This window comes from Hypanus sabinus, chromosome 10 (genome assembly GCF_030144855.1).
Source record: "Hypanus sabinus isolate sHypSab1 chromosome 10, sHypSab1.hap1, whole genome shotgun sequence".
NCBI lineage: Eukaryota > Metazoa > Chordata > Chondrichthyes > Myliobatiformes > Dasyatidae > Hypanus > Hypanus sabinus.
The window spans coordinates 112,440,329-112,453,257 of NC_082715.1; the positions used below are offsets into that span (position 1 = coordinate 112,440,329).

Here is a 12,929-nt window from a genome sequence, read left to right on the forward strand (position 1 = left end):
TAAAGGGAAACACCTTTGCAGAATATATAAAACTTCGGTTTATGGGAGGAGGTAAAAAAAGAAAGAAAGGAATTATATTGACGCGTCTTAAAATTGGGCATAAATGCTTAATTGTTTTCCTTATATCTTGTTGGAAACATCTTTCCGTGTTGTGTAAATTATAGGGCTTTTGGGGGTAATTTCCCCCCAATTATCTACATCACACCCAGTCCAGTTGGTGGCGGTACAATGCGCCGTTAAGCGGGACTAGCAACCGCCATTAAGTCGAAAAAAGAATTGAGCTCTGAGTGTAATAGCAACGCGCCAACCGCTCCGCTACCGTGGCGCCCTGTGCTCAAAACAATAAACTGAACTCGCCTCGCCTCGCCTCGCCTTCCACCATGTTAGATGTCCTATAAATTGTCGATAATCACTACGGGCTTCGGCTCTATATTTCTCTCTATAGACGCTGGTTGACCTGCTGAGTTCTTCCAGCTTTTTACGTATGTTGCTCTCTACTCCCAGCATCTACAGAATCTCTCCGAGTTTTTATGGCGATCATGATGATTTAGCGGGGCATTCGATGCTGGGATTATGTGCTTTGAATTACACGTCTGGTGACCCCATTTCTATGTAAAGCATATTCAGAATCAGGTTTATTATCACTATCTTAAATGACGCCACGTTGTTGATTGCTCACTTTAGTGCTTCACACAGCAGTTCTGGGGCTGACGATCCTCAGGCGGAAAGGCTGTCAGCTTCCGGGTGGGTGGTTTCCGCTCGCCCCTGAGTGACGTAACTTCCGGCCTTCTCTTCCTCTTTGTCTGGTGCAGTGAAGGGCTGGACGCCATTTTAAGCTCCCCTGTCAGCGAGTGAGGTGCGCAGTCAGCTCGTTATTAACATGTCGGATGAGGGGAAACTATTTGTCGGCGGCCTTAGCCTCGACACGGACGAGCAGGCCCTGGAAGAACACTTCTCCAAATACGGGCAGATCACCGAGGTGCGAGTTATTAAGAACCGAGAGACCATGGCGTCCCGTGGTTTCGGCTTCGTAACTTTCGACAACCCGGAGGACGCCAAGGACGCTTTGCAGGCCATGAACGGCAAATCTGTCGACGGCCGCCAGATCCGAGTGGGTCAAGCAGAGAAGAAGAGGGGAGGTGGTCGTGGTTACGGTGGAGGTCGAGGCGGCGGCGGCGGATATGGTAACCGCAGAAGAGGCGGTGGTTACTGGGATAACGAGCGGAGCAGCTATGGCGGAGGAGGCCGGTACGACCAGAGCGAGCGTGATGGCTACTTGGGTGGGTACCGGAGCCAGAGCCAGAGCAGTTACAACAGCTACGGAAGCCGCTATAACCGAGACTATGACTGAGGGGCTGGAGCGACTGATGGTGCCGGATTCCCATCCACCTGCCGCCGGGCGAGCGGCTCCTGGAACCGCAGAAAGCCGCTGTGAATGAATTGATTTGCCTGTTATGTTAAAAATGCTAGAAACCCAGTTTTGACTATTGTCATGATTAATCTTGTTAACTGTTGTTTGTTCTGGGGTCTTCCTTAAATTGGGCTTTCGACTTTGAACCTCGCTTACCACGTGGTTTTCTGTGATAATTTTTTAAATCCGACCCACGGAGCCTCTGTATCATTGTATACAGTATGTTGATGATTTTAAATTGCCCTAGTCTCCTTCTGTGAGCTCCTTTTGGAATTTGTCGAAATCGTTTTGCTTTCTGGTGAGCTCTTTCCACAATTCCATGCGGCGCAAAGAACGAAATCGGGCGGAGAACGATTTAATTCCCACTTCCCGGCCATTTCATGATTGCTATCCTTAAAGATGACTGGTCTCGGAATACGGATCGCTCGAGTTACTTTTGATCGATCGACCGATTTTCTTGACTTAATTATCTGGTAATGAGGATTGAACACTTTTTTAAAAAAAAAATCTTAAAACGTCCCGCAATGTAACCTTTTAATTACTTTCACTTGGACCAGTAACATGGAACCTGTAGAAACCATTCATTTAAGTGAGAAACCTTGTTTGTATTTTGCCAACATTCACCCGAGTGCTGAGTCACTTGTCACTAAAACATAATGAGAAAATCGACTACAGAGCAGCTTATCACAGGCCTCTTGGAAAGCAAGCCGATCGTGGTCTTTTATTTTGAAACATTTATTGAAAACTGTATACATTAAAATTCATTTTATATTGTACTTTCATCGGCTAGTACGCCCATTTGGACACCAAATTGCCACTTGGGAGACCAATCTTTGCCAGTGGATGTATCTGAAATAAAATAGCTTCAGGTATTCTAGTGACTTGTCTTTGTTATAAACCATTCAAATTCACTCTTGAGGAGGTGAGTCTGAAGATTATCCTTTCTTGCTAAACATATCTCGTCCTGATAACTTGATCCCTGTGCTACTGAAGATGTGGAGGTGATCCTGAAAAAATTTGCCAAATCTAAGGTAAAGAGAGCACTGGATATTTAGTTGAGTGAACTTGTATATCTTTTGGCTGTGCAGACAAATGTAATTGTTATATTCATTATTCCTCTAATTTAACCTTTGGCCATTTAGTTACTCTTTATAATGCAAAAATATTAGCAAATTACCATCTTCTGATATGGTTCACAGTGTGTCATTTGGTGGCATATAGTGAACATTATTGGCTTTGTGATAGCTAATTAGTATTACTGAATGAAATTTTGTGGATTGGATTGTTATCAAACCTTTGTATTGAATTATTGAACTAATAGAGACAGTGGTCCTGGACCAGAAAATGTGTCGTAAAATTTCTCTCAATTGCTTCTCTCTGCAATTGTTCCATTGGAAAGAAGATTGCATTTATAAGCAAACTAGTTAGTGTGTGGTAGTAGTTTAAATATGGGAAAACCAGGGTCCAAAACAATGTTCACTTGGAGTTGTGTGGTAAAAGCGGGATTTAGCAGAATGGGTTGTGGAAAGCATTCAGTCAACTGTCAAGGGTCTAAGCAGTGGGTGAGGGTCTTGGAGAAACGTGAGTAATTCAGGGTGAATGTTTTTGCAGAAAGATCCAGAACTCCTGCATGACAAAATACATTATATCAGTCTCTACAATGAAATAAAAGCTTATTTGACAAAATAAGTCCCAAAGTTGGTGACCTTGATGGTGAGATCTTGGTGGCAATGCCATGGAATGTCAGGTGTTAAGTAGGCACATCCTGTTGGAGAGAGCCGACATTAAGCAGTTCGGTGGAACAAATGCTACTTGGCACTAAAGATCTCGTGCTACAAAACTATAAATAGAATACACAGAAAGGAGGCCATTGGCAATCAGATACTAGTGTCTGTACTGTACTGCACGGGGAAAAAAATGACATGGGTGATAAACCTGATTCTATGAGTTTCACACACAAAATGCTGGTGGAACACAGCAGGTCAGACAGCATCTACAGGGAGAAGCACTGTCGACCTGTCAGGACGAGACCCTTCGTCAGGACTAACTGAAAGGAAAGATAGCAAGAGATTTGAAAGTAGAACAGTGAAGGTAAAATGCGAAATGATGGGAGAAGATCAGAGGGGGTGGGGTAAAGCTGAGAGCCATCGGGTTGGAGACTACCCAGCTGGTATATAAGGTGTGTACATTATGATATGTCTATCCATGGCCTCCTCGACTGTCAAGATGAAGCCACACTCAGGTTGGAGGAACAACACCTTATATTCGGTCTGGGTAGCCTCCAACTCGATGGCATGAACATTGACTTCTCTAACTTCTGTTAATGCCCCTCCTCCCCTTATCCCATCCCTGATATATTTAGTTTTTTCCCCCGTCTTTTTGCCCATCACTCTGCCTGTTCTCCATCTCCCTCTGGTGCTCCCCTCCCCCTTCCTTTCTTCCCATGCCTCCTGTCCCATGATCCAGCTCTGTATCCCTTTTGCCAATCAACTTTCCTTCTCTCAGCTTCACCCCTCCCCCCACCCCCGGTCTTCTATCATTTCATATTTTCCCCTCCCCATCCTACTTTCAAATCTCTTGCTATCTTTCCTTTAAGTTATTCCTGATGAAGGGTCTCTGCTCAAAACATCAACAGTGCTTCTCTCTATAGATGCTACCTGGCCTGCTGTGTTCCACCAGCATTTTGTGTGTTGTTTGAATTTATACCACCTGCAGATTTCCTCATGTTTGCTCTATAAGTCTTTAGTGTGGACTAAGTGAGGAAGGGGTGGGGAGTGGAGAATCGTGGTTTGAAAAGGGGAGGGAGTGGAAAACACCAGAGAGACGTTCTGTAATTATCAATTAACCAATTGTTTGGAATTAAATTACCTTGCCTTGTGACTCAGGGCTGGGTGTGTCTGCACTAACCCCTGACACTCCTGACTCTACCCTCACCATCCCCAACATCCCTTGCTCCCACCAGATTTACAAACTTGCTCTCCATTTCTCGTCGACAATACACTATTGTGCAAAGGTTTTAGGCACCCTAGCTATATACATGCGCAGTTGTACTGTCATGGCATTGCAACGTCAAGTATGAAATTAACTGACACAAACACTGAACTGATCTTTCTGCCTCAGACTAGACTTGAATTTTAAAATGTTCCCATAATACATTATGCCTAAAGTGGTTGTTTCATGAGCCTTCCCTATTAAATCATTCATTACCTTGGAATTACCTCCAGCACTCACAATTTAAATGTGAAAACAGCCCCATTTGATGTTTCATGACTGTACTTCCCTGTTAGAGACCAACTCCTAATCTCAGTTTCCATTTACTAATTATGCACAATATCCAGCTTCTGTAAAATGGTCCCTTAACCGGAAGCTGTTTTTATTTTAAATAAAATTATCTCACATTGTTCAGATGGCTTCCAATCTGGTTGATCTCTGTGAATGCATACAAAGGTCTGTCTAAACCAGCATGATTTCCATAAACTCAAAACTGAAACAACTGCTATTTTTGACCCTTGTACTAGTACTTTCTTTGTTTACTCAATTTCTCTCACCTACCTTTTGAGTCTCAAAAACTGCACCACCTTTTACCTTGTAAAAAGGAATTTACCACCTTTAATTCCTGTAGTGATTTCTATCAGCTCAGCCTTCTAATATAATTACAAGAGATTTTTAGGGGTGACAAAAAGTCTGACCTGAAATGTTTACACTGATGCATCTGACTTCCTTGATTTTCCATCTATTAATTTGGATTGCAATTTTACTTATTTTCCATGTTTATCAATAGATTCTGTGAAACTTGTCCTCAATCATAAAGCAATTGGAGTTACTTTAGATCTGGAGTAAAAAAATTGCAGGAAATCAGCTGGGCAAGAGTAAATGAATTCACATTAATACTTTTCAGAGCTGAACTTTGAGGAAGCAATTCTTTCAAGATGTGAAAAAGGGCTCTGACAGGAATGAAGCCAGCAGGCTTGATGCTGTTCATAATGTTAGTTGTGGAGACTTGTTATGAGAGGGAGATGAATGCAAGCAGAGTGGGTATAGAATCCCCACGTGAGGTATAAGCAAATGAATCAGACCGCATCATTGGGAATGGAAAAACTGAGCACCTCCAGTTTAATAGCCTTGGATCAGTACAGTTCAATTTGAATCCATAGATCCTGAGGTACATTGCTGAGTGCCATCACTGCATCTAAGAGGTATTTTTACAACTAAATGCAGGTCATTTTGCTGTGGCTGTCATACTTGTGTGGACAGTTGAAATACTTAATTGTTTCAGTCAGGATCATTGGATCCTGAGATTCTATCCCTATGATTCTTTCTCTATCCTTCCTATTCCTTGCTGTGTAGATGACCTTTGTGCCCAAGCCTTTCCCACAACACTCTGTTGTGCTTGTCATGGGGAGCTCTGTAATTTGGCTGCTTCAGGTTGCCACTGCTCGAGGGCTGTTTTCTGAAATTTTGTTTATTTTTCTGTATTTTTCACCAAACCTTTCTATCTAGTTCTGATTACACATCCTACTTACTCTCCCAAGATCTGATCATTTGAACTTCTGTCAAGTCTGCAGCTTTCAAACCAAATCCTGGCTTGGCTATATTGGCAATAAATCTGAGGGCTGTCATCAGAGGTGTCTCATTGATTCTGATTTATAATGTTCATTATCTCATAATAAATAATATGCCAAATTTTCTAGCAGATGGTTCAGTCTGAATAGTCTGTAGCTTTAACATTCTCAATAACTTCCCTATGGTTTGAATGGTATTTTTCCAGGGTTTAGAGTTGGACGTGGTTGCTAGACCAGCAACCAAACCCATTCAAGATTTTTTTTTAAAAAAAGCTCGATCAAGCAGCATCAGTGGAGTCAAAAGAGATAGTTGCTGTTTTGGGTTGAAACCCTACATCAAAATGAAGGGCACCTTTTCTCCCCCTATGGATTCGTCTGTTGCAGCCAATCTTTCTACACAATTGTGGTATGACACTTGGTCAATTTTTGAGTGAAGGCCACAAACTTCGTACAGTTCCCCAACCCATTAATGTTGAGTTAACTCTAAGTTAAATGTGTTTTTTGCTACAAGTCCAGCTGCACTGTGGAGGAACAAGGACCTTCAAAGATGCATCAACCAGTAATGGAAATGGCAGTGTGCAAATTCAATTTGATAAGGAAGGCATACAGCTACTGGTCTTTATTAGCCCATACATTGTGCAAGAAGCATTAACTCCAAAAGCAATAGACTGCAATTTGGGCATGAGTTCTAGTCACCAGATTATGGGAAAGATGTGATTACAGTGGAGAGAGTAGATTACAGAGATTAAAGAATGTTGTCAGAATTGGGAACAGCAGTCATGAACAAAGTTGTAATAAGTTTTGTTTTCATATCAGAGGAGATGGTGTGGTGGGGATAGGGCTGGGTTTCTTGTCATTGAGGTAGTGTGTATAGGAAATTGCAATTTTGTTCCCTGTAACAATGGGGTGGAAAGGGAAATGGGAGGTGTTGATTTAGACAGCACCAGAGGGAGATGAGTAAAAATGAATTCACCTGGTGGGTGAGTACATAGGGTCTCTAGGAAATAAGACATTGAAAATGGTGAAAGATCAGAATCAGGTTTTCATCACTGAAATTTGTTTTGGGGCAGCAGTACAGTGCAAGACAAAATCTGGACACATTCTCAATTCTGTGCATTCGAGTCTTCATATCAAGCAGTGATCAGAATGATCCACCATACTTGTATCTGTAGAAATCTTCTAGGGTCTTTGGTGGACCAAAACTCATCAAACTCCTAATGAAGGATAGTCCCTGTGATGCTGCCTTCATGATTGCATACAGGGCTCAGGATAAATCCCCTGAAGTGCACAATCATTTCTTTGGTGTTGCTGATGTTGAGTACAAGGTTGTTCTTTTGATGCCAGTCAACATGATGATAATGTTTCTCCTTTATGCTGCGTTATTGCCATTTAATATTCTGCCAATAACTTCATCAAACCATAGGGAGATGAGAACAGAAGAGAATGAGAGGGTGACCGCAGTGAGGAATGAATAAAGAGTACGTCATTCTCCACAACTTCTGCCATTTCCAAAAGGACCCTACTGCTAAGCACATCTTCACACTCTTTCTTCCACTTCCCTCTTTCAAGCACCCCCCCACCCCGCCCAGCTTTCCATTGGGATCATTCTTCACATGATTCCCTTGTCCTCTCATACCTCCCCATTGATTTCCCACCTGGCAATTACCCAGCAGCTAAAACCACCTCCCTCACTGCCATTCAGGGCCCCAAACAGCCCTTCCAGGTAAGGCAACACTTTAACTGTGAGTCTGTTCAGTCATCTATTATTATATCAGGTTCTCTTGGTGCAGGCTCTTCTATGTTGGTAAGACTTGATGCAGATTAGGAGACTGTTTTGTTGAGTGCCTTTGCTCCATCCACCCAAAAGGCAGGATTTTTCTGGGGTGACCCATTTCAATTTAATTTCCCATTCCCATTATGACATGTTTGTCCTCGGCCTCCACAATGAGTCCAAGCTCGGGTTAGACCTTGTATTCCATCTGGGTAGCCACCAGCCCGATGACACGAACATCGATTTTTCTATCTTATGTAAATTTTCACCAATCCATTCTCTTCCTTTTTCTGGTTATCCTCACCCCTTCTCACCTGCCAAATACCTCCCTCTAGTTACTGTCCTTCCCTTTCTTCCATGGTCCACTGTTCTCTCCTATTGGATTATATCCTTCATCAGCCCTTTACCTCATTCACCTATCCCTTTCCAGCTGCTTGCATCGTCCCTCAATCCCCACCACCTGGTCTCCCCCATTGCCTGCCAACTTGTACACCTTCCCCTCACCCACTATCTTATTTTGGCTTCTGTCCTTTTCATTTCCAGTCCCGATGGAGGGTCTTTGCCCAAAGTGTCAATTGTTTATTCCCCTCCATTGATGCTGCTTGGGCTGAGTTCCTCCAACATTTTGACACAAATTGTGTCAAACTCCAGATGGTTTTGGTCCAAGAGTGCTGTAATAAATTGGTTACCAAATAAACATGTTGTGTGTCATCATCCCAAATTCTGTCAGAAATTTTGCCTTTGGATTTGAAAATTGTAAGTTCTATGTCAAAGAAATGTTCAATATTTTAACCATTGATACAGTGCAGAGAAGCTTTTTACCAGCAGGTGGCTTATATATTGGATATATTATAAACATGAGATGCTGGAAATACAGAGGAACTAACAAAATGCTGGAAGAACTCAGCAGGTCTGGCAGCATCGATGGAGAAGAATGAACAGTCGACATTTTGGGCTGAGACCCTTCAGCAGGGCACATCAGATTTATTAAACTTGCTAGAAATTGTTTTCTTCTGCAAGTTAAATATCAGGTGTGAGAAACTCATTTTGCCTCTGATTTAATATCCTTGATTAGCTGAAACTGTTGTCTTATTTTTCCCCTGTGGGAATGGTGTGTGATCTGTGTGTAACCACCAGTCTGGTGTTCCCAGTTAGATACAACCTTTATCCTTCTGGGCTGCTTCTTCAACTCTATCCCCTGCCCCCCAACAAATGGTCTCACATGACTTCATGATATAATAAATTTAATAAGACATCTGATTATGTCAGGCTTATGAGATGATCCTGAAGTTATTGATGCTATTGCTAGAGTAGCAGCTAAGAGTTCGAAAACATTATTGTCACTTGTACCAAGATCCTATGTAAAGCTTTTGTTTACATGCCACCGAGACATCATTCCATTGAGAAGATCAGGCAGCATCTATGAAGGAAAATGGACAGTTGTTGTTTTGGGTCAAGGCTCTTCAGAACAGATGAGGGGTTTCGAACTGAAACGTGGACTGTACATTTCCTTCCATAGATGCTGCCTGACTCAGTTTCTCCAGCTCCTGTGTGTATTTCTTCTGCAGTCCTTGTGCCTTATATACGTGTGGATAATTTCATACACAAGTATATTGGAGTAGTGAAAAGGAAAGCAATGTGGAATTGTGTTGCATTTAAAGAGTGGATTGTAGTTAGACAAATTGCAAGTACCATGACAAAGTAGATGGGAGTTCAAAAATTCATCTTTGAGCCCAGTGGAAGGGGGGAGAAAAAATGTCGGAGTGGGAGGGCTCCTTGATTATGTTGGGTGCTTCAAAAGTGCATCACAAGTAGTCTGACTTATAATTTGGTTTAATTGACTTAGAAAATTACTCAGAATTAAGGATTACTTGCTTTGTAAGTTTAAGTTTTGAGAGTTCTTGGGTAACTGAAACTATTATGGTGTTTGGACTGTACCATGAAGGTAGGAAGAGTCAAGTAGGATAAATGCGCAGCTCGTTTAAGGTGGGTGCTACTGACTCATGGCCTCCATGCTCAGTGCATCCCAAATGTTGCCTTTTAAGTAGTTGTGGGGAAATTATCGTGAGTGTGGCATTTTTTTTTGACAAGGAGTCTTTGAGAATGACCTTTACTTCCTTTCTCTCTGCCTGGTGATCTTTTGTGGCAGATTTATCTTAATGGTGTCAAATTTGTCTAGTATTGACATGCAAATTGGCCATAAGAGCAGATGAAATGCAATTAGTCAAAGTCAAGTTTATTGTCATGTGCCCAAGCACATGTATTCACAGCTGCAATGCAAAACTTAGTTGCAGTAGCATAGGCACACAGCTTCATAGGCAGCATTCACAAATACGGCATCACAATTAGAAAGAAAAATAAAATGCAGGGGCAAAACAACAAAGCAGGCAGCATCTGTGAAAAGATAAATGGCCAGTGTTTCAGATCTGCAGGATGCAAATAGATTTTTAATGGGAGCTATGTATCATCAAATCAGGCTCTTTGACCCAACTCATCTAAGTTGCTTAACTGTGCTGATCCCACTTGGCTCATCCTTCTAAACCTTTGCTGAGGAAGTTGTGTAGAACAAAGGGAGTCTCTGATGGGATGAGCTGAAATGCTTAAAGGGATAGTGATCCACAAACAAATAGACCTGTATAATGAGGTAAATGGTAAGGCAGTGCAACTTGCCTGGCATGCTAGACTTGGCAGTACGTAAGAGAAGAGAAAAGTGGTATATGAACATTGAACATTACAGATACGAGCTAAAAGCAGGATTTCCCAATAGCTAACCATCTTAAATTGTATCCCCATTCCTGCTCAGACATGCCGGTCCATGGCACCCTCTTTTGCCACAACGAGAACACCTTGTATTCAATCTAGGGAGCCTACAACCTGACGGCATGAACATTGAATTCTCCTCCCAGTTTAAAAAAATTTCTCCCCCTCACCTATTTCCCACTCTGGTCTCTTACCTCTTCTACTCACCTGCCTATCACCTCCCCCTGGTGACCCTCCTTCCCTTTCTCACATGGTCCACTCTCCTCTCCTAGATTCCTTCTCCAGCCTGTTGTCTTTTCCACCCACCTGGCTCCACTTTTCACCAAAGCTTGTCCTCTTTCCCCTCTCACCTCTTCTGCCTTTTTATTCTGGTGTCTTCCCCCTTTCTTTCCAGTCCTGAAGAAGGGTCTGGGCGTGAAATGTTGACTGTTTATTCATTTCAATAGATGCTGCCTGACATCTTGAGTTCCTCCATTTTGGGTGTTGCACATGTACAAGCCCCTTGGCTCAAGTCTGCCCAATAAAACTGATTTTCTTTCTGTTGGTACATGATCCATTCCCTATATATTCATCTGTCTACAACTTCTAGAATACCACTATCATAGCTGTTTTCACCACTGCCTCTGGCAGCCAGTTCCAGGACTTCCATAGTTTTTTTTCTATATTGATGTACCGTCAATAACTCTTGGAGACGTGAGGCGAGATATAGGCTTTTATTGGCTGGAAGAAAGAAGAAGCAGCAATTGACCACCACACTACATCCTGGAGGCTGTGGCGGAGTCCCCAATCGCCTTTATACCGGGGTCCATGGGAGGAGCCACAGGAGCAGTCAGCGGGGGGGGGGGGGGCGTGTCCAGACAGGTATATGTAGTTCACCACGTTCACCCCCCCTTTGTTTTAAAAGAGAGTAGAGTCCCCATGGGGCGAAGTTTCTTACAAGTATATTTACAGGTTACGTCTATCAGGTGGTCGAAACTGTCGCTGCAATCTAGGTAGACCGGCTGTGATTGCACTGGTGCCGGTGGTGATTGCACCGGAGATGGTGGTTGTGCTGGTTCCGGCCTAACTGGAGGTGTTAGCCCACTAGGCGTCAGTGATCCCTCATGCGTGCACGATGCCCGGTATAGGAGTGTCGTGAGGAGTCTGTAGGGCTCAGTGTGCGCGGTGTCACCTTGGATACAGGGTTCATAGTTACCATGGAGTGTTCGGGGTAGTGGTCCGCCGCTCCTGTGGGCGCCAGGTCACGGACGGAGACCGTGTCCTCCCGCCCATCAGGTAAGACTACGTAGGCGTACTGGGGGTTCACATGTAGAAGGTGAACCCTCTCGACCAGTGGGGAGTATTTATTGCTCCTCACATGTTTCCGGAGCAGCACTGGCCCTGGGGATATCAGCCAGGCCTGTAGGGTGGTCCCAGTGGCAGACTTCCTGGGAAAAGAGAATAGGCGTTCGTGAGGGGTGGCATTGGTGGACGTACATAACAGGGAGCGGATAGAGTGGAGTGCCTCGGGGAGGACCTCCTGCCATCGAAAGACTGGCAACCCTTTTGACTTAAGGGCTAAAAGTGTGGCCTTCTCCCTCTCCACCTGTCCATTTCCCCGGGGATTATAGCTCGTGGTCCTACTAGTAGCAATGCCCCTAGCCAGCAGGTACTGGCGCAGCTCGTCACTCATAAAGGAGGACCCTCTATCACTGTGGATATCGCAAGGATTTCCAAACAGACTGAAGAGCTGGCGAAGGGCTTTTATGACGGACGTGGCAGTGGTGTCGGGGCAGGGGATGGCAAAGGGGAGCCGCGAGTACTCATCGATAATGTTGAGAAAGTAGACATTGCGGTCGGTGGAGGGAAGGGGGCCCTTAAAGTCTACACTCAGTCGCTCAAAGGGGCAGGTGGCCTTGATAAGTTGAGCCTTTTCAGGATGGTAGAAGTGCGGTTTGCACTCAGCGCAGACTTGGCAGTCCCTGATAAGTGAGTAAACTTTGGGGCTGACCCTCGAAAGGAGGATTCTGTGCATAATAGCGGGCTCAGTCACACGAACCTCCTCCAAGTATGATTGGAAGCATGCAAGCCAGAGTTCAAAGGCAAGAGCTGCTTCTGAGTTTTGAGGATCAAGGTCTAATTTTTCCAGATGTAAAATGCTTTCCATGTTTTAAAACTTCCAGCCAATAAAATTGATGCACCATCAATAACTCTTGGAGACATGAGGTGAGATATTGGCTTTCATTGGCTGGAAGAAAGAACAAGCTGCAGTTACCCACCACATTGCATCCTGGAGACTGAGGCTGGGGCGGAGTCCCCAAACGCCTTTATACCGGGGCCTGTGGGAGGAGCCACAGGAGCAGTCAGTGGGGGGGGGGGCGTGTCCAGACTGGTTTATGTAGTTCACCACATATATGTATTGTCATGTACAGCTTTAAAATTCACC

At 43.8% G+C, this 12,929-nt stretch overlaps 1 protein-coding gene across 1 annotated transcript in view; it reads left to right on the forward strand.

Moving 5' to 3' along the window:
* Nucleotides 1–785: 785 nt before the first annotated feature.
* The window catches only part of LOC132401349 (uncharacterized), a 30,673-nt gene continuing 18,529 nt past the window's right edge, over nt 786–12,929 (forward strand). Inside the window, exon 1 of the mRNA XM_059983479.1 lies at nt 786–1,350. Coding sequence (XP_059839462.1) covers nt 881–1,350 — 470 coding nt within the window. The 5' untranslated portion in view covers nt 786–880. The remainder of the gene's footprint in view (nt 1,351–12,929) is intronic.